Source organism: Odocoileus virginianus, chromosome 20 (assembly GCF_023699985.2).
Source record: "Odocoileus virginianus isolate 20LAN1187 ecotype Illinois chromosome 20, Ovbor_1.2, whole genome shotgun sequence".
In the NCBI taxonomy this organism is placed as follows: domain Eukaryota; kingdom Metazoa; phylum Chordata; class Mammalia; order Artiodactyla; family Cervidae; genus Odocoileus; species Odocoileus virginianus.
The window spans coordinates 34,765,993-34,793,854 of NC_069693.1; the positions used below are offsets into that span (position 1 = coordinate 34,765,993).

General features: G+C 50.4%; 1 protein-coding gene across 1 annotated transcript; it reads right to left on the minus strand.

The window, feature by feature from the left end:
• ADGRG3 (adhesion G protein-coupled receptor G3) lies at positions 1–26,732 on the minus strand. Its single transcript, XM_020903782.2, has 12 exons — positions 26,656–26,732; positions 19,818–19,980; positions 14,110–14,248; positions 12,374–12,520; positions 11,406–11,540; positions 10,831–10,873; positions 10,566–10,663; positions 10,299–10,411; positions 7,551–7,831; positions 7,253–7,346; positions 5,682–5,956; positions 1–3,143 (listed from the first exon to the last, which is right to left on the minus strand). Exons 1-12 carry the CDS (start codon positions 26,705–26,707, stop codon positions 3,034–3,036), a joined length of 1,650 nt encoding a protein of 549 aa, XP_020759441.2. The 5' UTR covers positions 26,708–26,732; the 3' UTR covers positions 1–3,033.
• Between the last annotated feature and the right edge of the window lie 1,130 nt (positions 26,733–27,862).

Sequence of the window (27,862 nt, forward strand, 5' to 3'; positions counted from 1 at the left end):
TTGGGTGTTTTTTTGCCATAGCCCTCCCTGGCTTAGCATGTGCTCAACTTGGTGCTTGGAGCCACTTTTGCAGTGACTTCAAGCAATGAGGGACCCCAGCCCTTCTGCCGCTGCCTGTCCCTGGGGTGGAGAGCCAGGCAGCAAATAGGACATCTCTGCTGTTAGCTACGCACCCCATCGGCTCTCCCCAACTGCACCTGGAAACCCTGCCCATCCAGGGCTTGTGGTTCTATCAGTCCCTCATCCCACTGAGCATGTCTAAATGAGAAAGCAAGGAGAAAGCAAGAAAAAAGCCACTTCCCAGGATTTCCCTTGAGACTCTGAGGTCAGGGACAAGGTAATAACTCTAAACCCAGGGCGCCCCCAGCTCTAGCATCGGCCCAGCTCGCAAGGTGGTCTTGGGCGGGGTTGCTGGGTCTCTCTGGGCTCAATTTCCTCCTCCCCACCCAGGGCTGGACCACTTGGCAGAGCTGTGCAAGGAATCTGGAAGAGAGCTTTTAAAAAAAAATGTTTTTATTTTCAATTGAAGGATAATTGCTTTACAATATTGGATTGGTTTCTGTCAAACATCAACATGAATCAGCCATAGGTATATGTATGTCCCCTCCCTTTGATAGAAGGGAGCTTTGAACTTCACACCCTCCTAGTTAACAAACAGGTTGCAGAAGCTCATGGTTTGCTTTATACCCAGGTTTTCTTTAGGCCAAGTGGTTTCTCATGGAGCAAACTAACTCCAGCTGACTTAATGTCGGGCACTTTACTTTGATCACCTCACTTAAGACTCAATGGGCTTCCCAGGTGGCTCAGTGGTAAAGAATTCACCTGCCAAAATAGGAGACCCAGGTTCGATCCCTGGGTTGGGAAGATCCCCTGGCGTAGGAAATGGCAACCCACTCCAGTATTCTTGCCCGGAAAATCCCATGGACCAAGAAGCCTGGCAGGCTGTAGTCCATGGTGTCACAAAGAGGTGTGAGAAATTGATGTCTGTGAAGATAAGCCCTGAAACCCACCAAGTTTGTCCCCAAAAACTGATAGCGTGGCTCAACAGTTGCAGTGTCCACACTCTTAAGATTTCCCTTCTAGGGACACAGTGATTTGCAGAAAGCCAGGGTCCTGGGCTTCCTTTCTTTCATCAGTTTGCTGAGTGGGAGGAGGGAGAAGGGGAATCCAAGTCCAGGGCATTTGTGGGGAGGAGGCAGACTGGCAGCCAGGGGTTGTGGTGAGGCTCTAATTGTAATAACTTCTCACCTGTGGAAGGTGCTAGACTTTCTGCAAAGCACACTGAGGAGGTAGGGGGTTGAAGGGTGAGGCTGAACAGTAAGTTGGGTGAGGTGCAGGGTCGGGCAGAGAGAGGGGTGGACACCAGCGCCCTGCCCTCCTGGTTGGGCCAGCCCGGCGGGCGAGTATGTCCCTGCATTTGTCTCTCTCCTTTTGCTTTCTTTCTTTGGGTCAGTTATCTGTTCATCTTTCTATCAGTCTAATCAGTCTATCTTTCTATCTCTCTCTATCTCTCTATCTCTGTGTCTATCTCTACTGTCTCTGCCTCTTGTTTGTTTCCTACTGAGGAAACCAGTGGTTTCAAAGCCAAGCCCAGCCACTGAGAGTGACAAACCCAGCTGGGTCTGGCCTGAGGACTCCCCTGGCACTATGGGAGCTTCGATGCTCCCTCTCCCTGTTCACAACCCCCTCCCCCTGCACTGGCTCCTCAGCCCTCCTGTGTGCTGAGCCCTGAACCTCACGCCCTCCACCCCCACCAAGACAGCAGGTCAGAGGTCAGTCCACCTGAGACCAGCTGGGACCTGGGATCTTCTGCTGCAGTGCTTGCCACCTGGGCAAACCTCTCCTCAAGCAACAAAATGCAGAGAAGCTATATGGGACTAAAAGTAACTGCGTGCATGTGTAGTTGAAGCCAATGTTGGGCAAAAGAAACAAAACTAAGCTAAAAAAGTCCCTAATGCCACTTCTGAAGAGCCAGAAATAAAAACAGGGTGTCGGGGGGAAAAAAGCTGGGTACTGCGCATGCCCCCTGTACTCAGCACCACCAGAAGGCTGGGCAAACCACCTAAACCAGGCTTCCAGCCCAACCCCTGGACATACCCCTACCCTCACCCCATGAAGGGAATTAGCTTCACCACCCCTGCCCTCAGGGAGCGAGCAAGCAAGGCAACCTGTTGTTGGTTCTCACTTTCCCCTGCTGCAGCAGGGGACCCCATAAAGCTTTGCCTGAATTGCTCCTCTGGCCTCCCGGCAATGTCTGTTGGTCGAGAATGGCCAAGGACCCTGGTCGGTATCAGGGAACCGCGAGGCAGTCCAGAGGAGGGCCTGGGGGACTCCTTGAGGTAGCTCACCTACTGAGTAAGTGGCACTCCTTGATATTCAGTGTCCCAGCACCTGAGAGGCTGCCGGCGCCCCTGAACGGCAGGGGGACCTCTGTGAGGACGGGCCCTGGAGAGAGTGGCTGAGACCCGTGAGGCCAGAGGAGGACCAGCCCCTCGCCCCCTCAGAACAAACCTCCAGTCCACAGCAGCCCCCCACGCCTGAGCGGGCGGCCCTGACTGTCCCCTCAGGCACAGGCGGCCCAAGGGCGGAGCTGTGGGAGGGCAGCGATGAGGGGAAGGGGGGAAGGGGAGCGGCTGGGGACTCCTTCGCGAGGCCGAGGACCGACTGCCTTCTCGGAACTCAGGTTTTCTCAGACTAGAAGGCCGTTTTGCTCTGAGGGCAGGGGGTGGGCTTGGGGGCGGGGTGAGGGTGTCGCTCTGTGCCGGCAGGGGTCTCAGGATTACAGGGCCTTGAGACTCCTGCCGTCCTGGATCTGTGAACTCTCAGAGCCATAGGTGTATCTGAATAAGACCCTTGAGACAACATGGCCCAACGTGTTTCCCATCCCCTGGCCCCCCAGTCACGTGGTACAGAGAAGGGTGCTGAGGCCCAGAAGGAGGCAGGGACCCCCTTCCCCCCACCCCCGGGTCACACAGCAGATTAGAGCTGGGTCCAGAGCGCAGGGCGGGCCCGGCCTGGCCACACGGCCGTCCTCTACTCATGAGACACGGTGTGGGCGTGGTCAACCCGGGCAGTGCCAGATGAGGTCACGGCGCTCTGGCGTGGCCAGTAGAGGACAACGAACCAGCAGAAGATGAAGACGCCTGTCGGGGGGAGAGAGCCTCAGTGAGCCCCGGCCAGGGCGGGGCTGGCGGGGCGGGGCCTGGAGGGGCCAGGGCGGGGCCAGGGCGGGGCAGGGCGGGCCCAGGGCGGGGCAGGGCGGGGCTGGCGGCTGCCCAGAGGGAAGCCGCTCCGCTGCACAGGTTCCAGAATGCACAGACACATCAGCCCCCAAGATGAAATCTGCTCCTGAAAAAGGACCTAATCAACATCTTGGGACTGAAAACCAGTCCTTGAAATAAAATCTATATACATGTCTATCACGTAAAACAAAGGCCGAAATGAAGAGATTTTTCAACCATACGAAACAACGACCACTGCCCCTCTTATAAAGGATTATTCCAGGATGTGCTTCAGCAAGAAGAGGGAAGGTGTGAGGTATGAAAACTGTAGTAAGTATAGACATTGAGGGAGAAGTAAAAATCTTTTTGTGTCTTTAAAAGAAATTTAGAACTAAAACCCTAGACCACAATAAAAGTATTGAGGGGACTTCCCTGGTGGTCCATTGGTAAAGAACCTGCTTTCCAATGCAGGGACACAGGTTTCTTGGTCAGGGAATTACGATCCCGCATGCCACCAGGAAACAAATCCTGTGTGCCACAACTAAAAAACTTCACACACCACAACAAAGAGATTGTGTGCGGCAATGAAGACCCAGCACAGGCAAAAATATAACAAGTAAACGTTTAAAAAAATATTGAAAAGACTTCAAGGGCAGTTAAAGTGGGGCTGAAGGCTCTGTTTGTGAGAAAGAGAGAAATACTGAGTTACTCAGAGTCGAAAACCTCAGTGCGGTGAAGTGTTCAGACTTAGCTATGATGGGTAACCTCAGAAAGAATGACAGTTCACAGTTTCAAGACGTGCCCCCAAACCTTAACCCCTGAGACTTTTCAGATGTGGACTCATGAATCTTCATCTAGGGCCAGTCTCTGATGGCCTAATAGTAATGACTTCTGTTGTTAACATAGTTCCCACATATTGAAGGCTTACTGTGACCCACACACACATTATCTCAGTTATTCATCATGAGATCTGGTGAGAAAAGTACTGGGATTATCCCAACTGTACAGATGACAAGGATCCGAGGAGTTGAATGAGTTGTTGGGGTGGTGAGTGGAGGCAGGATTTGAACCTAGGTCTGCCTCTCCCCGGGTTTCCCAGGTGGCTCAGTGGTAAAGAATCCGCCTGCCAATGCAGGAGACGTAGGTTTGATCCCTGGGTCAGGAAGATCCCCTGGAGAAGGTAATGGCAACCCACTCCAGTATTCTTGCCTGAGAAATCCCATGGACAGAGGAGCCTGGCAAGTTACTGTCCACGGGGTTGGGAAAGAGTTGGACATGACTTAGCAACTAAACAAGAAGTACTGCTTGTACCCAGTGCTGCCAACCATGTTGCCATGCAGTCTTGTGAGGCACCGGGAGCCAGCCCTGCTCCTGTGGGCTTGCACCTGCTGGATCTAGACCCCCTGCGCCCCTAGTGAGTGCTCTGGACAGGATGAGACTGTGAGTCAAAGCCACACTTGCCATTCCTCTCCGGGCTGTTTTCCCTCACCGTCAGGCTGTGATATACTTCTTTCAGTTGCGTGTATGAAACAGGGATATGAGGAGGAAAGGGGACACGTGCAGGCAGGGAAACCTTGCCCCACGTGCACCCTGAGTGCCTGGCCCTTTGCTGGGTATCGGAGGAAAATCCCTGTGGGGGCAGGGAGCAAGCTTATCTACCATTTCCTCCACTAATCATTTCCTTCCCGCCTCCACAGACCCTTCAAGACTCTGTTCATGTTACGTAGCCATCACATCACATGATCTTGCTCTCCTGGCCACAGATGGCTGGACCAGAGATGGATGTCTGATGGCCCAGTCAGATCCTTGACTCTCCTAAGAACATAGAAGAGACTGAACCAGACCACGGTCAGCAGACTAGGAAGATGACATAGGGATGAGGTGGTCATCTTGGGCAGCCAGTTGGAGGACATGGGTAAGAATGGGCCAGTGGAGGGGAAAAGTTACTGCAGAGAGAAGGGGAGAGACTTCTTGTGACTCCAGAGAAAAAGATGGAGCAAGTATCTGCTTTGGTTTTGGTGGCTTTTCCTGACCCTGCTACCAGCTCCCATGAAGTCAGCCAGTCTTCCTGCCCTGGGGTCCTTGGGAGAGCCTTGGAAATTTAAAATCAGTACCCTTGAGAATCACCGGGCTTCCCCGGTGACTCAGTGGTAAAGAATCCACCTGCCAATGCAGGAAATGTAGGTTCAATCCCTGGGTCAGGAAGATCCCCTGGAGAAGGAACTGGCAACCCACTCCAGTATACTTGCCTGGGAAATTCTATGGACAGAGGAGCCTGGAGGGCAACAATCCATGGGGTTGCAAAAGAATCGGACTTGACTTAACGACTAAACAACAACACTGATTTGAGCGAGCCTGAGTAGAATCGTGTTTCTTGCTATCTACACCCTCCTCCAAAGCCCCCCAACACCCTCTGGTGCAGGAAGGCAGCCCGTCTCCTCCCTAGCCCAGGAGCCTCACCTTGCAGAGAGGTGAACAGTGCAAAGACATAGGCGGTGAATGGGCCCAGGGACGTGAGGAGGGCCAGCCCCCACGGCATGCCCACCAGGCACGAGAGGCCCAGCAGGGTGAGCACGCCCTTCCAGTGCTGCGCCTTCTCCTTGCCCGCCGTGGCACTCGACAGAGTGAAGATCTTCCAGGACACCAGGCTCAGGATCACAGCGCTGAAGAGGAAAACGATGAGGAAATAGCCGTGCACAACGACATAGAGGGCAGTGTTCTCACGGAACCAGCACCTGGAGGAGAGGGGTGGCCGTTGGGGCCAGAGGAGGTCCCCTGAGAGCAAGCCCCGGGCAGTCTCCCCAGCCTGTTCTTCTCTGACCAAGAAGATGCACCGCCCCCATATCCACCCATCCTTCCCCTGCTCTCCCAGGGAAGAGACTCCAGGATGTCATGAGCCTCCAGGTAGCTATCTATCCCTTTAGACCAGTGGGTACAAAAGGCCGATTTGGTCCCAAAGGCATGTTGTGTTCACCCCACCTTATATTGGGGGGAGAAAAAAGGAACACCCTTTTAAAAGTGAAAGGTTTGGCATATACATCCAGATTCCACTCGGCTTATGGGATCTTGGGCTTTGCTGGAGCCTCAGACAGTAAAGAATCAGCCTGCAATGCAGGAGACCTGGGTTCGATCCTAGTTCCCCCTCCAGGGATTGAACCCAGGCACTGGCAGTGAAAGCACCAAGTCCTAACCACTGGACCACCTGGGAATTCCCTAAATATGCCAATTTCTGCTTCTCTTATGAAACCATACAACTGACAGCTCTGTGGACACCCTCCGGAGGGACAGTAATCAGCTGCCAATTAGGCTGGTGTGTGATTGCCAGTCTGCGGCCGTGCCCACCTAAGCCACGGCATGCATATATGTTACCTGTCTGGCCCCTGGGACTCTACATTTGAGGCCCTGGGCACAGCACCAAGGCCTCACCAACTCTTCTTAGCACAGAGTCTCGGGTCTCAGTCGCGGGCCCCTGGGAAAGGCCCCAAAGCGAGTGTGGATCATCCTCCATTGTTGACCCACAGGAGGATACCCAGGCTCTGAGAGAGGCTGAGCTTGCCCACGGTCACACAGCAACTCAGAGGCAGAGTCTACATAGAACCAGGGCTGCTGCAAGCACTGGACAGTTATGCCCTGCATAAGGGGACCTGGCTGGGGGGGCAGGTGGAGGCTGAAATCCAGCTCACCCTGCACTCACCAGGCTGGCATCTGGCATGGTAGGTCAGAGGGGTAGAGGGGGTACCTTTTAAAATTTTCCCAACGGTGCTGTAGAGGCTGATGGTGCCGCAGGCTGGAGCAGGGCGTCCTGCCTCCTGGTCCAGTCCTCTCTCCTTCTCAGCCCCCTCTCTCCTTGTCCTTCCTCTCTCCATCCTCAGTTTTCCCCTCCAGGCCATGAGCTAGCTGGATCTGAGGATCCTTGGCTTTGACTTACACGTCTCTCTTCCCAGGATTCTCCCCTCTCCCCACCTCTTTATGGCCCTAATTTGTGCTCCCAGGGCCCTGAGGTCACCCCAACTCCCACAGCCACCACTCACAGCTCCAGTATGGTGACGTTCTTCTCATCACGGATGGAGTAGGGGCCGTAGCTGTTGGCGATCCCAGTACCGATGACTATTAGGGCAGGCAGGACTGGGGGCAAGGAGGGGAGGATGGCATAGCTGAGGCTCCCTTGGCACGTCCTCCTTCACATCCCCCTCCCGCGGTCCATCTCTCGAGCTCTGAGCCAATCAGAGTCGGAGCTGCCCCTGCCCGTGGCCCTCCCCAAGGCTGCTCCCCTTCTGGCCTCATCCAGACAGAGCCAGCCAACCCTCTGCCTGGCCAGGAGACACCTACCCCAGCCCACGAGGCTCAGCTTCAGGAAGTAGTGGCCGAAGTAGGTGTTAAAGACCTTGATGACGAGCAGGTAGAGGTGGAAGGCTTCCAGGCTCATCCAAGTGAAGGCACAGAGCAGGAAGTAGTGGAAGACAGCCCCCCGGGCCCAGCAGGCAGCTTTGGACCCCTTAAGGCGTTGCCCCACATTGATGAAGAAGGCCAGATTCAGGAGAAACAAGCTGATGCTCAGCGCCACATGGATCTTGGGGGCGTCTTCAGACTTGAACCTCTGCCGGGAGAACCTGGGGCAAGAAGGGCCAGTGAAGAAAGACCTCTCCGTCTGACCACCTCTGTTCTATCTCTGCCAGTATGAGCACCCTCTGGTTCAAGTCCAGGGGCTCTCTCATGACCTGCAGGACCCTGTGGGTTCTGGATCTTTCTGGCTTCATTCCTTGACTCCATGCTAGAGCCAAACTGCATAACTTGCAACTCTCTGAATGCCTTCTGCTCCTCCACAACTCTCAGACTTTGCCCATGCTCTTCCTTCTGCTCTCAGGTGCCTTTCCCTGCTCCACCTTCAAAACCCTCCTTGGATGTTCCTCCTGCAAAGGCTGTCTCTGGAGGCCACTTATCCCAGGCTTAGGTGGAAGTCTCCCAGAAGCGAGTGCGGTGTAACTCTCCTGCCCCTTATTTCCGTCTCTCCCCAGGCTGTGACCGTGGGCCTAGCTCAATAAGCAGGAGGAGGCCCTGCATTGGTTGAGTGACTGGACGGATGGCGCATGGATGCCCGAGGCCTAGAAATTGTAAGGAGGTGAGGCTCAGAGATGGACAGGGACTCAGAGTCACAGCGCAGGACAGGGGCCCCAGGCTCCCAGCCCAGGGCTCCCCGCCTGCTCGGGGGAGCTCACGGCAGCTTCCTAGCCAATCAGCTCCCGCAGGACTCTCACTGGAGGGATGCGCCCTCAGGACTGTGCCTGGAGGGGGCCGGAGGGATGATGTCCACCTCACCTGAGAAGCCAGGCCCCACCCTTGGGAAATACTGACACTTCCTCCTGGCGCTCCAAGCACTTCCCACAGGGTCCAGCAGGGCAACCAGCTGGCAAGTCACGCTCAGCTTGTTGTCGTGTCCTGGGCCAGGGCTTGGGGATGGGGGCAGGGCTGGCACCACTCACACTCACCATTTGGTCTGAGATGGGGTGGGGGGTGGAGCTGGTGGGGGCCCCAGCCCCCCCAGAAAAACAGCACCAGCATGTGGAGGAGGGCAATGGGAGGACCCAGACTGGGAGTCGGGAGACCGAGGGCTGCTCCAAGCCGGTCATGGGTCAGAAGGCCAGGCATGGGGCTGCTCCCACGGGTTCCTTCAGCAGAAGTTCATGTGGGTCCCTCAGCCATGGCCAGGGCCCGGGAGAGCCTGGGACCGGCTGCAGCGGCTTCTGTTGTACCTGCTCCTCCTTCTTCCAGGAACAGCCCTCAGTTTCCCCAAGGAGTACACTGCCCCACTCTCAGCCGTGAACCTCAAACCCAAGAGCAGGCACGTGATCTGGCCTGACCAATCAGAGTCATCCATCCTTTCACCACAGTGGGCCTGTTCAGTCATGGGCACATGGTCTAAGTCACACCAGTGAGACTCAACTCTGCGGAACAGGGACAAAACTGAATGCATGCACACACACAGGGCAAGCACAGGCTCAGCTTCTTGGGGTGTGACCTCTGCAGGCCCTGCACTCAGAAGGGCTCTATGCTTGTTTTAAAGCTCTCTTGTCACCATCTTGAAATTCTTAATGATTTTTGAATGAGGGGCTACATGTTTTCGTTTTGGACTGGGCCCTGCAAATGATTTAGCCAGTCCCATGTGCATGTGTAAACATGCTCACACACACACATACATACACACACACAATTGAATGCATGTGGAAAATGGTGAAAACTGAGTGAGCTCTGTATTCTCATTAGCAGTGCTGAGAGTGTGTGTGTGTGTGTGTGTGTGTGTGTTTGTGAGCATTGTATGTGTGTTAGTTGCTCATTCACATCCGAACTCTGCAACCCCATGGATGGTAGCCCACCTGGGCTCCTCTGTCCATGGAGTTTTCCAGGCGAGAATACTGGCGTGGGTTGCCATTTCCTTCTCTGAAGAGCAGTGCTGAACCAATATCAATTTCCTGGTTTTATGCTGTACTACAGTTACAGAAAATGCCATCACTGCGGAAAGCTGGATGAAGGAACCCTGGGACTCTAGGTACTATTTTTGCAACTTCCTGTTAGTCTATAATGATTTCAAAATAAAGTTTTTTTTAGAGACTTCAATTCTGAGGCTTAGTTCAGAAGATTAGCTGTTTAGGCAGCTAAGAAGCTATGATGCAAGCCTGGGGCTCCCCAAGGCCCCTGAATATGGAGAAGTTGCCTGACATGACTGGCAAAGGAGAAAGCAAAGTGGTGAGAATCAGAGGGACACGGAGTCCCAGGGACATCTTTTGAGCACCTGGATCCAGCATCACCTGAACTGAGATCACCTTGGGTTTTTCAACCCTGTGAACCATGCGTTATCTATTTTAAGTCAATTTGAGTTGAGTTTCTGCCACCTGTAACTGAAATAGCCAGACACTTTTCAGCCTCCAATTCTGTTCTATAGATGATGAACTTGAGGTTTGGAGAAAATATGAGTATAACACAGGATTAACACTACTCTGCTGGTTTCTACCCTGCCCTGCTACTGTCCTGGAGGGTGGGAAGGAGATGTGGGGGGGGGGGGACTGGGATGGGGTGACTCACCTCAGGACAGCGTAGAGGATGATGGTGAAGGCCAGGAAGATCATGGAGGTTCCACAGCCAGCCTGGGAAATGTGTATGAGGGCCTGCACCATGGCCTCATCCAAGATCGGCCTCTGTGGGTGGTTCCCCCAATGAGAATCCTATCAATTGGAGGCCAGGCCCGCACACCCCAAAGGCCTAGCCCCTGCCCACAGCCACCCAGATACCGGGGCCAGGAGCCTCGGCATTTCTGGAATTGCTGGGATGGTCGGGGAGGGGCACTGTTACCAGCAGCAGGGCGAAGAAGGTCAGGTGGTCACAGCGGCAGACCGTCCTGCGGACTCCGACCTCTGTGGAGCAGCCCTTGGAAGACCAGTCTCCTGATGACCCAGGGGAGAAGGAGAGGGAGCACAGCAGAGGGGAGGGCAGGAAAAGGGAAGAGAGAGTTCCGGAGAGGAAAGGAAGAGGGGACGGCCCTGCTGTTGGAGTCCTGTCCCCTGAGGACAGGACTTACCCTTACCCTCCCCTTACCCGGGGAAGGTCCTCCAGGCCCTACCTTTAGTTGCATCCCAGAATTCACAGCTGAGGCTCATGTTCTAAAACCAGAGAGTGTGAGTCAGGGGTGAGGCAGGGGTGATTGGGCACGGGGAGAGGAAGTTTGGGGGAGCGGGGCATGCTCCGTATCTCAGCACATGCCTGCATTAGGTGGAAGCAAGGCTCAGCCTGTAGTTACACAGGAACCACATTTGAAGCATTTGATGTATCCCAGGTCAGCATGTGGGGTGTGGACTGGTGTGGGTGGGAGGGGCGTATGTCTGGGGGCTCCTTTAGGGAAGTGCACATGTGAGCAGATGTGCAAAGCTGTGTGTGCATGTGTGGGTTTGCCAGATCCACTGGGTCCCTCTGGGAGCACGTGAGTGGAGCATGTTGGGAGGCACGTGGACATGTGTGCATAGGCTGAACATGTGTCCATGGGCACAATTATGTGTCTGGTTCTAATGGCTTCTCCCAGGTGGATGTGGGAGGGTAGGGGGGTGCAGAGTCCCCTGCATGTCTGTCTATATGCCTGGGGATGCCCACCTGCCCATGTGCCCCTCAGGAACTGCCAGGCCAGGGTGGGGGACTCACAGAGGGCTGGTACTGGTGGGAGAAGGTGATCTCCAAAGGCTCGGCCAGTTTGATGACATTTATGTGACCCAGAGTCAAGCCCACCATGCGATTGTTCAACACGCTGCTGCCGTCCTCCCGGCTGAGCAGGGAGCCCTGTGGAGGGATGCGGGGGAAGCCGGGTTACACAAGGGGCTCCCCCGACCCAACCCTGGTAGGGGATCCTAGGACCCTCTAGGGCTTGTGCACCTTGCCTGGAGGGAAAAGTCTGGAGCCAGAGGTCCAGGGGATAGGGGGTCATGGGCGACCTTCTTCCTGCTGCTCTCCGAAGTCTGCACCAGCTGTGCCAGGACAGACCCTACACTCTAGGCCGAATGGCCACTACGCTATGTATTTGATAGCTGTCCATTTCTGGTGCCCAGGCCTCCTCTGCCCTCTTAACTGGAGCACATGGTAAGAAGGAAGATCAGCTGAGAGGTGGAGGACAGTGGATGCCTCCAGGTGGGGAGCCCCTGGCCAGCAGCATTCAGGGGTGCACAAGCCCCCATGTGACTGCAGACACACCTCTGGGGACATACCTGGTGCACATTTGCAAGGGAATGCATATGCTCGCTTGAGTGAACATGGTCACACCAGCACATACATGATTATGTGTGCAATCAGGAATAAGAAAAGGGATGCATGTTTGTGCATGGACAAGGGTGCACACAGGACATGAACTCACTTGGGATACAGATACAAGCCCAGGGACACCGGTTGGTGGGGGCAGGGCGGTGCGTGCAGTCTACCAAATGGGAATAACCAGCATGAGCCTGAGGTCCAGACTCTAAGGACAGGGGTCTAGATGACCTTGGCTGCTTGAGGAACATTCTGCAGATGTTCAGCACTTCCTTTGTCCCCATTGGGTCCTTCAGCAAAGACTCCAGAGGAGGCAAGCATGTCCCAGTGAACCCAGTATTGAATCTCAGCCAGCCTGTATCTCTCCTCACCTTGAAGACATTCCCCGGACCGACGTCCAGGATGATTATGCCCAACCGGACCATCGGCCTGCCGCTCTTAAGGGGTCCGAAAAGGCTCTTGGGTAGCCGGACTCTGTCAGGGTGCTGGTGATCATCCTTGGTCACCTGCTTCGGAATCTGCAACCACAGACCCAGCCACTTCTGTCTTTCCTGGAGGAGCCCAGCCCCAACACAGCTCCTGCCCCTCCCCCAACTGGAAGGAGAAACTGAGGCACGCTAGGTGGTGGGACAGCACCAGGGTCTGAGGACAGCTCTGAGAGGCAGGACACCTGGGACACAGTCCAAGCTCTGCTCTGATCAGGCTGTGAGCCCCTGGCCAAGTCACAGCCCTTGTGGAGCCTCGGTTTTCCCAATATGGAGAATGGAGCCAGCAAGGTGGTCATGTGGCCACGGTCAGGCAGGCTGAAAGTGGGCTATGAAGGGGCAACACCTGGACAGGTCAGTTTGCAGGCGTGAGGAAGGGTCAGTGGTAGTGCTTTTGGCCAGGATCCTGACCCCTGCTGTGCTGGCATAGGGCTACAGTGACCGTGTCTGGTTTCTGACTCAGGGATAATCGGAAAGCATAACGCCGTCGGGAAGGGAGACAGTGAGGACAAAGAGGAAGAATACAAGAATTCATGTTAAATGTGATATCCGTCCCCACCCAACAACACATTTTGTAACAGCTAAGAATGTTCAAAATATTAAAATAAATTTTCACGGGTAGTTGCCAAGCGTGTTTCGTCCATTCTGTGACCTCACAGGGAACACCTCTGGGGCCGCAGCCTGGTCCCACCTGATCCTGCCTCAAAAGCACCCATGGGCATGGGGAAAGGGGGAGCTAAGTGTTGTAGCTAAGAGCTCAACTTTCTGCTTCCTAGCACAGAACCTTGTCAAAAGGACAAGTGGGTGATTTCAGAGGCCGGTGCCTACCCCACACAGAGGGCTCAGCTGCTAGGGTGATGTGATAAAGGGTTGAGAAAGGCCCCTCCATCTTCCATCTCTCCTTCTCTAGGCTGACCTAAAAGTCCCTCAGTGACAGACCACTTCCCTGCTGCCCAAACTTCCACGCTCCGCTTTATGCCTTGAGGGAGGCTGTGCCCTCACTGCACCAAACATTCCGTGTAAGATATTGCATTTGCTCTCTCTGATAACCTTGGAAGTGGGCAATACCATCCCCATTTTACAGATGGGGAAACCGAGGCTCAGAAAAGTTCAGTACTTTGCCCAAGATCACAGTAACGAGTGAGGGGCAGAATCCAGACCAGTGCAAACCCGGAGTCTGCCTGTTAACCCTTTGCAGTACCTCTATCAGTGCCTTTACCTGGTTTCTAATGTGTTCCCTGATAGATGTTCTCATGGGAATGTCAGATTTTGGAGGAGCTTTCAAGCTCATTTTATCGATGAGGATTCAGGGACCCAGAGAGGGGAGGGGATTTCCTGGGGGACACTTTGTCAGGTGGGGGGAAGTCCAGGACTAGAACCCTGACTCTCAATTTGGCGATTTTCTGAAGGTCTCATGCTAGCACCCTGGATAACCTGTTACCAGGATCCACTCATCCAGTTAACTCACCAGCACGCACTAGCCAGGTGGCAGAGAACTACCCAGCATGACATGGGAAAGACAACTGTTGGTGGATCCCAAGCACAGACCATGATTCTCTCAGAAAAATATGCCTGAGGAAAGTAGGGCCAGAACCCACCAAAGGGGATGGGGGAGTCTTCACCTGAGAGGGGGTCAGAGAGAAGTACAGGTCTTCTGAGACACTGGTGTTGATGCTCTTGATGAGCGCTGTCAAAAAAGACGTATTCAATGTGTCCGTCTGACTCTTCTCCACCAGATAGGTCTCGAAGTTCAGCCAATATCTACAAGGGAAAATAGGGTCTTGCAGGTTGAGTCACTCACTCACCTGGTCCACTCACCTGGATGACAGGAGGAGGAATACCATGGACAGCAATCATCAGGTTCTTGGTGTAGGAGGGGTGACCCAGGATATCAAAAGGAGGACCATGATGCTGTAGGAGAAGAGGGGTGCGTGGGAGTGATTCTGCTGGTTCTGAGAAATTCTAGTCAGAGGCCCCTCTGAGTACATGTTTCTCTTTTTTGGTAACAAAACACATTACAATGCAAAGTTTGTCATGTTAACTGTTTTAAAGTGTGCAATCCAGTGGCATTTAAGACATGCACAATATATGAAATCATCTTTGCTATCTAGCTCCAGAAATGTCCATCACCCTAAAAGGAAACCCTGAGCCCATTAAGCAGTTACTCTTCCCCTAGGCTCTGGAAACCACTAATCTATGAGTTTGCTTATTCTGGATATTTCATATAGATGGAGTTATGTGCTATTGGGTCTGTTGGCTTCTTCCACTTAGTATGTTTTCAACCTTTACCTATGTTGTAGCATGTGTAAGTATTTAATTCATTTTTATGGATGAAGGATACACATTCGTATGTATATACTGCCTTTTGCTTATACATGTTTCCATAGACAGGCATTTGGATTATTTCCACTTTTTGACTGTTGTGAGCAGAGCTGCTTGCATGCACATAAAAGCTTTTGTTTGAAGAGGTGTTTTTTTTTTTTTAAGTCTTTATTTTATTTGAAACAATGCTTTTTCTGTCTTATGTTATTGTTTCTTGGCCAGGAGACATGTGTGACCTTAGCTCTCCGACCAGGGATTGAACTCACACCCGCTGCATTGGAAGGTGAAGTCTTAACCACTGGACCACCAAGGAAGCCCCTGAAGACTTGCTTTTAATTCTTTTGGGTGGATACCTAGGAGCAGAATTGCTGGTAATTCTATGTTTAACTTCTTGAGGAATTATTCAACTGTTTTCCATATTAGCTGCATCATTTTACAGTCCCATCACCAGTGAATGAGGGTTTTGATTTTTCCAGATTCTTGCCAACACTTGCCAACATTTTCCACTTTGTTTTGTTTCATTTTCAATTATAGCCATACTAGGGAGTGTGAAGTGGTATCTCACTGTGGTCTTAATTTGCATTTCTCTACTGACTAATGATGCTGAGCACATTTTCATGTGCTTATTGGTCTGTGTAAATCTTCTTTGGAGAAATTCTTCTGAGTAGTCGGAACTGTGGGATGATCAGTGTGTGGCCTGAGGGCTGTGCTCTGCTGTGCTGTGTTTAGTCTCTCTGTCGTGTCTGACTCTTTGTGACACGGACTGCAGCCCACCAGGCTCCTCAGTCCATGGGATTCACCAGGCAAGAATACTGGAGTGGGGTGCCTTGCCCTCCTCCAGGGGATCTTCCCAACCCAGGGATCGAACCCAGGTCTCTCACATTGCAGGTGGATTCTTTACCATCTGAGCTACCAGGGAAGCCCAAGAATACTGGAGCAGGTAGTCTATCCCTTCTCCAGGGGAATCTTCCTGACCCAGGAATCAAACTGGGGTCTCCTGCATTGCAGGCAGATTCTTTACCAGCTGAGCTACCAGGGAAGCCCTGCTGTGAGAGCTCAGTCACATTTATTACCAAGTGCTAAGTGAATACAGGGAATTCAGCCTTTGAAGACTTAGCTCTATGGACACTGACTTATGGGAACTGAGCTGGCATTGGGAATACATGGAACACAAATTTCATTGTCATTTATTTCACTGTAGCCCTCTTGCCATGGGCTAGACCAGGGGCCCCCAGTCCCCGGAGCCACAGAGGGGTGGGTATCAGTCCGTGCACCACTAGGAACTGGGTCGCACAGCAGGATGTGAGGCCTTGTCTTCCTCAAAACTGTCCCTGGTGCCAAAAACTTTGGGGACCACTGGGCTAGAAATTTGCGGTGAGGCAAGTCCCCCCCCAACCCTGTCCTTGCCCTGATGCTCTCCATGGTGCTGAAACGTCTCTGGCCAGAGCTCCTTTTCCTAAGCACGGGGTCCTAAGATGTGTTGCCCGTGTTTTAAAAGCAATTTTAAACAGGTGAAGGCTGAAGTAGAAATGGGAGAGAAGTGGAATAAAAGCAGACAGAGCCAGATCAAGTCTATTGGGAAGGAGTAGCTATGGAGGGCTTGCAAGGGAGACAAAAGGGAGAATTTTATTTCAACATCACTTTTTGAATAGTCACAGTTACCCAGGTGGTGCTAGTGGTAAAGAACACATCTGCCAATGCAGGAGACATAAGAGATTCTGGTTCGATCCCTGGGTCAGGAAGATCCCCTGGAGAAGGAAATGACAACCCACTCTAGTATTCTTGCCTGGAGAATCCCATGGGCAGAGGAGTCTGGTGGGCTATGGTCCATAGGGTCACAAAGAGTCAGACACGACTGAAGTGACTTAGCACAGCACCAAGGAATAAAACTCCAGGGAAACCACATGACAAAAATATTGTAAAATACAATCCATGAAAACATGTGCAAATGAGATTGGATGGATCAAGCAGCTAGAACATCCAGCCTGAAACAGTGGGATGAGACTGTCCAAATCCATTGACTGATATACACCAATTGATGCTATTTTTTAGCTTTCAAAAATCTAAACAGAGTTTTGTGATTCTTATTGTTACCAAATAAAATAGAGAATTGTATTTCACAATACATATAGTTCACCCCATGCATTCCAAACATTCCTTTCTCTTACAAAACAGCCCGTGAATTTACTTTATTGAGGGAAGATTTTCTGATCTGGTTTTCAGAGCACTTAAAAAAAACTGTTTTAGTTGTGAAAGTAACATATATTCAGAAATTCTAAAGCATAGATGAAAGTGAAAAGAAAGTGTTAGTCGCTCAGTTCTGTCCAACTCTATGTGGTCTCATGGATTGTCTCCTCTGCCCATGGACTTCTCCAGGCAAGAATACTGGAGTGGGTTACCATACCCTTCTCCATAGATGTATAACTGAATTTTTAATTATAAAGTTGACACCCATTTAAGGGTCATCTTCTTTGTCTGATAATGATTTAACTATTGAGATATCTTTTTGTTTGTGCTTGTTTGCATGATACATTTTTTTTCATTGTAAGTGGTGTGAAGTTCAACAACTTGTCTTTTACCTTGGAGGGGACATCTTGATATTCTCTAGTCCTCTGAATGTCCAGGAGATTCACTGAGGTGATGGGACCCTGAATTCTTATGGAGTGTGTCTCCTATCTTCTGGTTCACATGTGTCTTCCTACAGCATCTTCACTACTTGCCACTTTCTGCTCATCAGATCAAATTAGCAATGTTGTCAATATGATGAACTTTGTAGAATGTCAAGATTAGTGAGGTCTCTGTGAATTATCCTATGACAGTGAAGAGACTTGATGTAGCCCTGAGGAAACACTGTGGCTATATACTGTTAGCTCTGCCAAGTAAAAGCAAACTACTTCAGGGACCTCTCTGGTGGTCCAGTGGTTAAAATCCACCTTCCAATGCAGGGGACTCAGGTTCAACGGTCTTCCCTCATAGCTCAGTTGGTAAAGAATCCTCCTGCAATGCAGGAGACCCCGGGTTGATTTCTGGGTTGGGAAGAGCCGCTGGAGAAGGGATAGGCTATCCACTCTAGTATTCTTGGGCTTCCCTTGTGGCTCAGCTGGTAAAGAATCTGCCTGCAATACAGCAGACCTGGGTTCAATTCCTGGGTTTGAAAGATCCCCTGGAGAAGGGAAAGGCTACCCACTCCAGTATTCTGGCCTGGAGAATTCCATGGACTGTATAGTCCATGGGGTCACAAAGAGTCAAACATGACTGAGCAACTTTCACTTTCACTATTCTCACGTTCAGTTCCTGGTTGGGGAACTGAAACCCCACATGCCTTGGGGCCACTAAATCCCCCTCACTGCTACTAGAGTCCATGTGCTGCAACTACTGAGCCCAAGCACTCTAGACCCCATGCTCCACAACAGAAGAAGTCCACATATCACAACGCGAAGCCTTTGCACCACAACTAGCGAAAAGTCCATATGCTGCAATGAAGACCTAGCACAGCCAACATTTTTTTCAAAAGCTTTTTCAAAAAGCAAACTACTTTTAGAAGTACTTGAAAAATGGTTTGGAGGAAAAAAACCATTAGCCATGTAATAGCCGCATAGCAATAGCAAGGGGCTGTGTTGATTTCTTTGTGTAAAAATACTCATCAGGGACAGTAGCTGCAATTAGATTCACTACCTGATTAAGTTTATGACAGTCCAAGTCATTCTCCAAGTCCCACCTGACTGATGGTGTGTTAAATGGAGTTATGGCAGGTATTACCACTTCTGCTTCTTTCAAGTCTTTCATGGCTGCATTAATCTCTACATTTGCCCCCATCAATGTTGTTTCATTTCTGGTTTACTATCTCAGTGGAAAGAAGACATTCCAGAAGCTAGTATTTAGCTATTCAATGAAATGCCCTCCCCAGTGCAATTCAATGGAGAAAGCATGATCTCTTTAATAAATAGTGCCAAAATCAGACTTCCCTGGTGATCCAGAGGTTACGAATCCACCTACTAGTGCCAGAGACATGGGCTCAATCGATCCCTGGTCCGGGAAGATTCCACATGCCTCGGGGCAACTAGGCCAGTGAGCTGCAACTACTGAAGCCTGAACACCCAGAGCCTGTGCTCCACACAAGAGAAGCCACCAAAATGGGAAGCCCGTGCGGTGCAGTGAAGAAAAGCCACCACTCACCTTGCAGCAGCAAAGATCCAGAGAGGCTATGAATCAATTAATTAATTAAAAGTTAAAAAAGGAAAGATAGTGCCAAAACCATTAGCTATTAAAATGCAAAATGACAGCGATAATATAAAGCTAGACATTTATCTCACACTGTGCACAAAAAATGAACCTCAAAATGGCTCAAAAATGCTAATTGAGCCTAATTATAAGACTTCAAACAATACACTTAGAGCAGAAAACTTAGAAGAAAAATTTTATATCCTTGCTAGATGAACATTTCTTTGATATGTTTTAAATTTAAGTTAGAATTTATCAAAATTAAATGCTTTTGATCTTCAATGAAAAAACAAAACATATACTGGGAGAGAATACATATTTGTAAATCATACATCTGATATAGGACTTGTATCCAGAATTCTTAAAACTCAGTAGTAAGAAGACAACCCAGTTTTTCAGAAGAGAGGAAGATTTGAATAATCATTTCACCAAAGAAAACACATAAGCACATAAAAAGTTACTCAACATCGTTAGTCATTTGTTAAATGCAAATAAAATCATAGTGAAATACCATCCACACTCAGTGAAATGGCTATAACCCAAAATATCAACAGTATTGTAAAAATATATTGAAACTACAACCCTTTTATACTGCTTATGGGAAAGCAAATGATATAGCCACTTTGAGAAACAGTTTGGCAGTTTTTTATAAAGTTAAATATTTACTTACTGTATATCCCACCAATTCCATTCCCAAAGAAATGAAAACATATGTCTATAAAGAACTTGAATTCAAATGTTTATGGAAAAGGCCCAGATTCCTGCTCCAGCTCAGAGGGCCGTTTACCTCTGCAAGTTTCCCAGATGACAGAATTCCTTCTGCGACTGTGTACACTTTGAGAAGCAACCAGCAGTTCTGTTAAGGTCGAAGTCTTCATAGTGGTTCATATCAGGCAAGCCCTGGCAGACATTTCTTGGCTTCTCCTGTTTGAGCGTGGAATCTCCCTTACCTAACAGAGGGATGCAAGATGTGAATGTTCTGCCTGAGGAGGGGCCACAGGGCAGAGTGTAGAGGAGTTCAGGGCCCAGAGTTTAGTGGTGTGGATTAGAACCCCAGCTCCATCTATCTACACCAACTGTGTGAACTTGAGATGGATCCATACCCTCCCTGGACCTCAGTATCAAGGTGAAGGAGATAATATCCTGCCCTTGCCGCTCCCCCCCCACCCCCACCCCGCCACCCTCCTTCTCACAGGGCCAGTGGGCTGCTTTGGGGAAAGTGCAAACAAAAGGCTTGGCATGTGACTCTATAGATAAAGGTTCATGTTAGTGCAAGTAACCTTTCCTGCCTCCTCCAGGGAGTCTGCCTAGCTTTTTTGCATTTGTTCCACATCAGACTTTCCAAAGACTACACAAGTGGGATGCGTGGTGTAACTCTTAACATGATCTGTTTTGGTTTGCCTCATTCTCCCACATTCCCAGCACAACCCTCATGGCTACCTCCTGGTATGGGTGGAAAATATAGCAGAGTGAGGCTCCCTGAAGCAGAATGACTGAGCAAGGTCACCAGCTAGTTGGAGGCTCCAGGACCAAAGGTAAGCTTTCACCTGGTATGGGATGGAGTGCAAGCTTCGGGTCACTAGCTGTGTGACCTCAGATAAATTACTTAAACTCTCTGATACTCAGTCCCATTGGCCAAATGAGGCTGATGATACTTTCCTTCCTAGTTGTGGGGAGGATTAGAGATCATATGCATTAAGCACATAGCTCACTGGAGGGGTACAAAGAGTCAGTATTATTTATTCCAGGAGGTGAGAAAGGCATTGTAAAACTATTTGCATATTTATGTATTTACATTGGATGGAAGGATGTGTCTACATATTTACCTATCTCTCAACGAAAATAATATATGAACAGAGTTTTTAAAAACAAACTGTACACAAAGACATAAAATGAAAAGTAAAAGTCCCTGCAACTTCCAGGTCACACTCTAGAGTTCACTACCTGTAAAAGTTTATTGTACAACTTTCCAGGGAATGACTATGCATATGCAAGTATTTTATGTGAATTTACAAATTTAGATGAATGGGATCATTTAGCATTATATCTAAAAGAGCTTTCTGCATCAGCATATACTGATCCATCTCATTCATCATATTTACATACTATTTCAGTATACGGGTATTGCAATGCTTCTTCAGTTGGTCCTCTCTTGGTGAACATTTAGGGGGTTTTTGTTTTATTTTGTTTACTATTTTGAATAATGCTACTTACATCTTTGTCAGTGTATGTTATGAATTCATAGAAAACATTCCTATCCTCGACATTTATATATCAAAATGTACGCACTTTGGAAAATTGCTAGATATTATCAAATTTCCTTCTTTTTTAAAAAGAGATGTATGCAATTTTATTTACTTATTTGGTTGCACTGGGTCTTCACTGCTGCAGGGAGGCTTTCTCTACTTACAGTGCGCTGGCTGTGGGCAGTCAGGCTTCAGTGATTGTGGCAAACAGACCAGTTTGTTCTGTGGGCTTAGTTGTCTGGAGGCATGTGGAGTCTTCCTGGATCAGGGATTGAACCTATGACCCTTGCACTGGCAAGCAGATTCTTAACCACTGTGCCACCAGGGAAGTCCTCAAAGTCCTCAGAATTCCTTCTTAAAAGGGCTATAGCTCTTTATACTTGCACCCAAATGGGCAAGAGTGACTGCTTATTTACACACTCACCAAACTTCCAAATCTGTGCTAGACTGGGGGGTAAAATTAGATTTCATTTTAATTTTAGGAGTTTGAGCATCTATTTGTATGTCTTTTTCCATGAACTGCTTTATTGTTTCCTTTACAGGGGTGAGACTGGATCTTGACAATCTGTGCCTTTAAGTTCTAACTGGCCCACCAGGAGCTGAGGGTGAGGTGGGCAAGGAGACATTTACTTTTCATTTTTTCACACCTTTCTCCAGTGTTTGATTTTTTTTATTTTTTTTTTTAAATATGTACTGTAAAAATAAATAAATAAATAAATAAAATAAAATATGTACTGTATTACTTTCACATTACATGAAATCAGTTAAATTTTAAGACAAAAAATGAAATACATGGTAAAGACAACAGCACACCAAAGTTAGGGTAAATGTAGGGTAAAATAGTAACATTTTCAAGTGGATTTTATAATAATTAGGGCTATATGTGACAATGTTTTAAGTAGCTTATAAAGGAATTTTAGTTTTCTGTTAGATTGTAAAGATATTCATAATATGTTGTTTAATGGGAAAAAAGCAGAGGATGGGTGAGAATATGTAGCGTAAGATCCACGTTTGCTTTTTAAGCAAAGGAGGAAGAGAGGGGCTTCGCCAGTGGCTCAGAGGTAAAGAATCCCCCTGCCATTGCAGGAGATATGGGTTTGATCCTTGGTTGGAAAGACCCCGCAAGCAGCAGAGCGACTAAGCCTGCGAGCCGCTACTATCGAGCCTGTGCTCCGGGGGCTGGGAGCCGCAAGTACGGAAGCCTGCGCTCCCTAGAGCCCACGCTGGGAGACAAACAAGCCACCGTAATGAGAAGCCCACGCACCAGAACTAGAGAGGAGCCCCTGCTCACCACAACTAGAGAAAAGCCCAGGCAGCAGTGAAGACCTGGCCCAGCCAAAAAGAAACAATTTTTAAAAAGGAGGAAGAGAGAGAAAACAGGGAAAGAGGGAGACACGAGAAAGAAGGAAGAAGAGCAGAGAGGAAGAGGAGGGGAGCCGAGGAAAGTGACGTGTCAGCTCCAGGGCAGGTAACCGTGTCTTTTAATGGCAGCCCTCTGCGTCTGAGGGTTACTCTTGGGTGCTGGGTCCAGGGGGCACCTCGGCAGGTGTAAACAGCCTCCCTCCTGGCCTGCCGTGAGATTTCAGGGCCTTCAGACTTATGAAGCTCTTGGCAAGCTCCTGGGGCAGAGAAGATTACAAAACATCTTTTTTTGCATTTAGTTTTGGAAGACATTATCAGAAGCATTTAGTGCAGACAGGGAGAGTCAGACCCAGGCCTTTGTGCCGGAGGTCCCTCCAAACCCACCCTACTCTTCTCCATCCTGCTCTGACCCAGAGGTTGGTCTCCAAGAACCACCTCAACCCGGGCTCATATGGGGAGTAGGGGATGGGCAAGGAGGTCGGAGGGCAGGACGGTACCTGCCCCTCCCTAGCTTCCCCATCACTGGCTTGCTTCTCTTTGCCGACAGCCACGGACTCTTGCCCCTGACCTGTCCTTAGTAAAGTATCCCCACCACCTTTTTTAAAGATTTTTTTTAATGTGAATTTTTTTGAAGTCTTTATTGAATTTGTTACAATGTTGCTTTGCTAGGTAGTTAGAATAGGAAAAAGAAATCCAGAATGGGTTGGCTAAAAGACAAAGACAGAGAAGGGAAAAGCCCCTGAAAATAGAACAAAGGAAGATTCCAGGACCAGAGTGAGAACCTCAGGTAAAACAAACAGCCCTCCTGGCTAGCCCAATTTACAAAGGGCAGGCTCAGGGAGAGGAGAAAAAAACATATAAAAAGAGGAGTCAAAATTGGCCCAGGGGCTTCTCTTCACGTCTTTTCGGTCGGACCGCCCTCACCCCTCGAGAGTATATTTTCCCTTGCTTTCTAAATAAAAAATGTAAACTAGTACAGCCACTATGGAGAATAGTGTGGAGATTCCTTAAAAAACTGGAAATAGAACTGCCATATGACCCAGCAATCCCACTGCTGGGCATCCACACCGAGGAAACCAGATCTAAAAGAGACATGTGTACCCCAGTGTTCATCGCAGCACTGTTTACAATAGCCAGGACATGGAAGCAACCTAGATGTCCATTAGCAGACGAACAGATAAGAAAGCTAAGGTACATATACACAGTGGACTATTACTCAGCTATTAAAAAGACTGCATTTGAATCAGTTCTAATGAAGTGGATGAAACTGGAGCCTATTATACAAAGTGAAGTAAGTCAGAAAGAAAAACACCAATACAGTATATTAACACATATATATGGAATTTAGAAAGATGGTAATGATGACCCTATATGTGACACAGCAAAAGAGACACAGATGTAGAGAACAGACTTTTGGACTCTGTGGGAGAAGGTGAGGGTGGGATGATCTGAGAGAATAGCATTGAAACATGTACATTATCATATGTGAAACAGATCGCCAGTCCAGGTTCGATGCATGAGACAGGGTGCTCAGGGCTGGTGCTCTGGGATGACGCTGAGGGATGGGATGGGGAGGGAGGTGGGAGGGGGGTTCAGGATGGGGAACACAAGTACACCCATGGCTGATTCATGTCAATGTATGGCAAAAACCACTACAATATTGTAAAGTAATTAGCCTCCAATTAAAATAAAGAGAAAAAAAACCGAGCTCTACTATAACACTGGTCCATCTGAGGAGATCACATGGGGCTGTAACACTGGCCCATCCGAGGATTGTAACACTGGTCTGTCCATCACTTCAAATTTTTGTTGTGATGAGACAGAACCGAGGAAATTACAAACTCCCCAACGCTTCTGTTTTATGTTTTTGATTTTTGGCCACAAGGCATGTGGGATCTTAACTCCCCAACCAGGGATTAAATCTGTATCCCCTGCACTGGGAGGTGAAGTCTTAACCACTGGGCCACCAGGGAAGTCCCAGGAAAGTAACCCTTTATTAAAGAGACCGTCTGCTTCCCTCTAGATACCTCCCAAGTGGCAGGTGAAGAATCCAGTCAATGCAGGAGATGCAAGAGGGTTCGACCCCGGGTCGGGAAGATACCCTGGAGTTGGAAATGGCAACCCACTCCAGTATTCTTGCCTGGAAAACCCATGGACAGAGGAGTCTGGCAGGCTACAGTCCATGAGGTCTCAAGCGTGCTGGACACGACTGAGCGACTGTGCACGCACACACTTCTCCCTCTGGGTCCCTGCTCCTCTGAAGCACCTGTGTCACTCTGCTGGAATGTGAGTCCCCTGAGAGCAGGGACCACATGGGATATGAGCACAGGGCTGATACTGTGTCAAGCGCTCCTTTCATTTTGAGATGAATGAATGAAAAGAGCAAGTGAACACCTGGCAACTGCCCAAAAACACCCACAAAGGAAGGAGCTTCCCTCGAGATATAAATCTCTCAGGGCTCCTTACACTGTTTAAACAGCTGAACCAGAGCACCTATGTCACCACAGGGGAAATTCCATCACTCCGAGGGGACTTCAAGGCCCAGTCAGAAAATTACAACTTCTGTGAGGGGCCCAGGGTCCTTATGAGACCAAGCAGGAGCCACTATTGGTTATGAAGTGAATTAATCCTTTCAGTATTGCTGCCACACCTCTGGTACAACACTGCCATTTTTCACACTTTTTGGATCCATGTCCATGTGTGTTAGTTGCTCAGTCATGTCTGACTCTTTGCGACCCCACAGGCTCTTTTGTCCACAAAATTCTCTAGGCAAGAATACTGGAGTGGGTTGCCATTCCCTTCTCCAGGGAGTCTTCCTGACCCAGGGATTGAACCCATGTCTCCTGCGTTGCAGGCAGTTTCTTTACCATCTGAGCCACCAGGGAAGCCCTATTTTGTGCCATAGACTGAATTTTGCATTTCCCTGAATTTCTCAAATTTTGAAGAGAAGAGGGTTACTTGAAGCCCTCAGAGGTCGATCCAAAGCCATGTGACCCCATGCTGGACACACACAGGGGTGGGGATGAGGGACAGGCATGCAGGCCACTCACTAAATCAAGAATGAAACAGGAGGAGCAGGCGAGGCTTGGAAACAGACAGCCCATGGGGAGGGTGCATCTTCCTCTGCCCCAGGGGGTCACTGCAGATGGCCCAGAGCAGCCAGGAGAGCTGGCCAGGTGGGCCAGGGGTGGGGGCCCACCTTCCCAGGAAAGAGGACAGCAAGGGCACAGCCTGGCACCCACAGGCTGCCTCTGGACAGCCACTCTGCGGGTGTGTGCCAGACCAGGAGTGAGGGCTTCCCTGGCGGACCAGTGGTTAAGACTTCGCCTTCCAGTGTGGGGGGTGTGGGTTTGATCCCTGGTTGGGGACTAAGATCCTCCACATCTCGAGGTCAAATAAGCAAAACATAAAAAACAAGCAATATGGTAACAAACTCAACAAAGACTTTTAAAATGGCCCACATTAAAAAAAAATCTTTGTTAAAAAAAAAAGGCCAAGAGTGAAGGGATGGAAAGTCTAATTCTCAGATTGGGTGACTGGGTACCGTGGAGCTATTGTGGGGTCAAGGAAGGGGAGCCAGTGTGGCTGGGGGAAGGGGTTGGGGGTGGTGGTGAGAGGGCAGTGCAGGCCGTGTCTGGCCTCAGCCTCCAGAGGGTCCCAGACTCCTTTCCCAGGAACTCAGAGGCAGTGGAGAAGGGCTTGTCCCAACCCCTCACCCCATGTCCTGGAGCCATGACTGTCAGAGAGCACAGCCTGAGGTGTAGGGGTGGGGAGCACCCTCCACGGCCCCCTCCCATCTCCAGGGCGCTGTGGGGAGAAGCCAAGGGGACCCAAGACGAAGGCTGACCCAAGTTTATCAGGACAGTAAAACTGACCCAGAGGTCAGAGGAGGTGAGGCAGCCGTCAGGGTGGGCTCCCAGAGGACACGCTCTGGACATGCCCCCTCCCCACCCCTCCCCATCCCCGACCCTGGCTCTCCCAGGCTTGGCAGGAGGGAGTGAGGAGCCCACTGCTCACCTGGGGCCAGATGCAGGAGTAGCAGGACCCCCAGGGCCCTGGGCGCCACCATCCTGGGCCAGCCTCGTCCACGCTGGCCAGAGCCCTGCAGCTGTGTGTCCTTCTGGTCCCAGGCTCTGCTGAGCCGGCCCTCCCTGGCCCCCATCCCGCAGCGTCACCACTTCCTGTGGCCTCTTTCTCACCCTTCCTGTGCCATGGCACCGTCGGTTAAGTTGTGAAAGGTGAGTGTGGGGAACTGGGCAGTGTTCCTAGCCTCACCCCACCCCATGACCACCTGCAGAGGGGCCAAGACTCCCTGAGAGCTGCTGAACCCACCCCAGGGACACTGCTCCTGGGGTCTTATCTGGGTGGGTGTGGGCATCCAGGGCCACAGAAGCTCTGAGCAGGCTCTTGGGGAGTGATGATGAGCCTGGGCTTTGGAACCAAGAATTCTTTTCTCAGATCCTCCTTTCACAAACGAGGGGCCTCTCTGAGCCTCAATACCCCCACTTTGTAAAACAGACACCAGGTGGCCCAGTGGGTAAAGAATTCGCCTGCATTGTAGGAGATGGCCTGCAGCTCAGGAGACCAGGGTTCGATCCCTGGGTTGGGAAGATCTCCTGGAGGAGGAAATGGAAACCCAGTCCAGTATTCTTGCCTGGAAAATCCCACAGACAGAGGAGCCTGGTGGGCTACAGTCCATGGGGTCGCAAGAGTCAGGCACGACTGAGCGACTAAACCACCAAGACAGACACGGCAACGCAGCAATGCCTCCTAGGGTGTCGGGTGTGTGAGGAGACACGTCACACGCCAGGCACGCAACCCGGCTGTAGGGACGAAGATGAAGATGGGGAGAGCGTTCGCTCTCCCTCCTCCGAACAAGACCAAGGCTCAAGCCCCGGCCTGCTAGCGTCCTGGGAGGAGAGGAGGAGCCAGGCCTGGAGGCCTCTGGGACCACTCCCCTCCCCTTCCCAGCAGATGGAATAACAGGAGAGACGTGAGCGAGGGCCCTGGGGCTTGGTCAGAGCCGGGCTGACGTCTGTCCTGGCCACTTCCGGCTGCCTGAGCTTGCGTGAGCTAACCTCTGTTTCTTACGAGGCACGGGGAGGACTAGAGAGATGGGTAGGCCCGCCCAGCCCTGGCTGGCCTCTCTTTCCTCTTCCTCCCACACAGTGTCCAGACAGGACTCAGCCTCCTGCTAGGCCCTCTGGGCCCTGGGAGGGTCGGG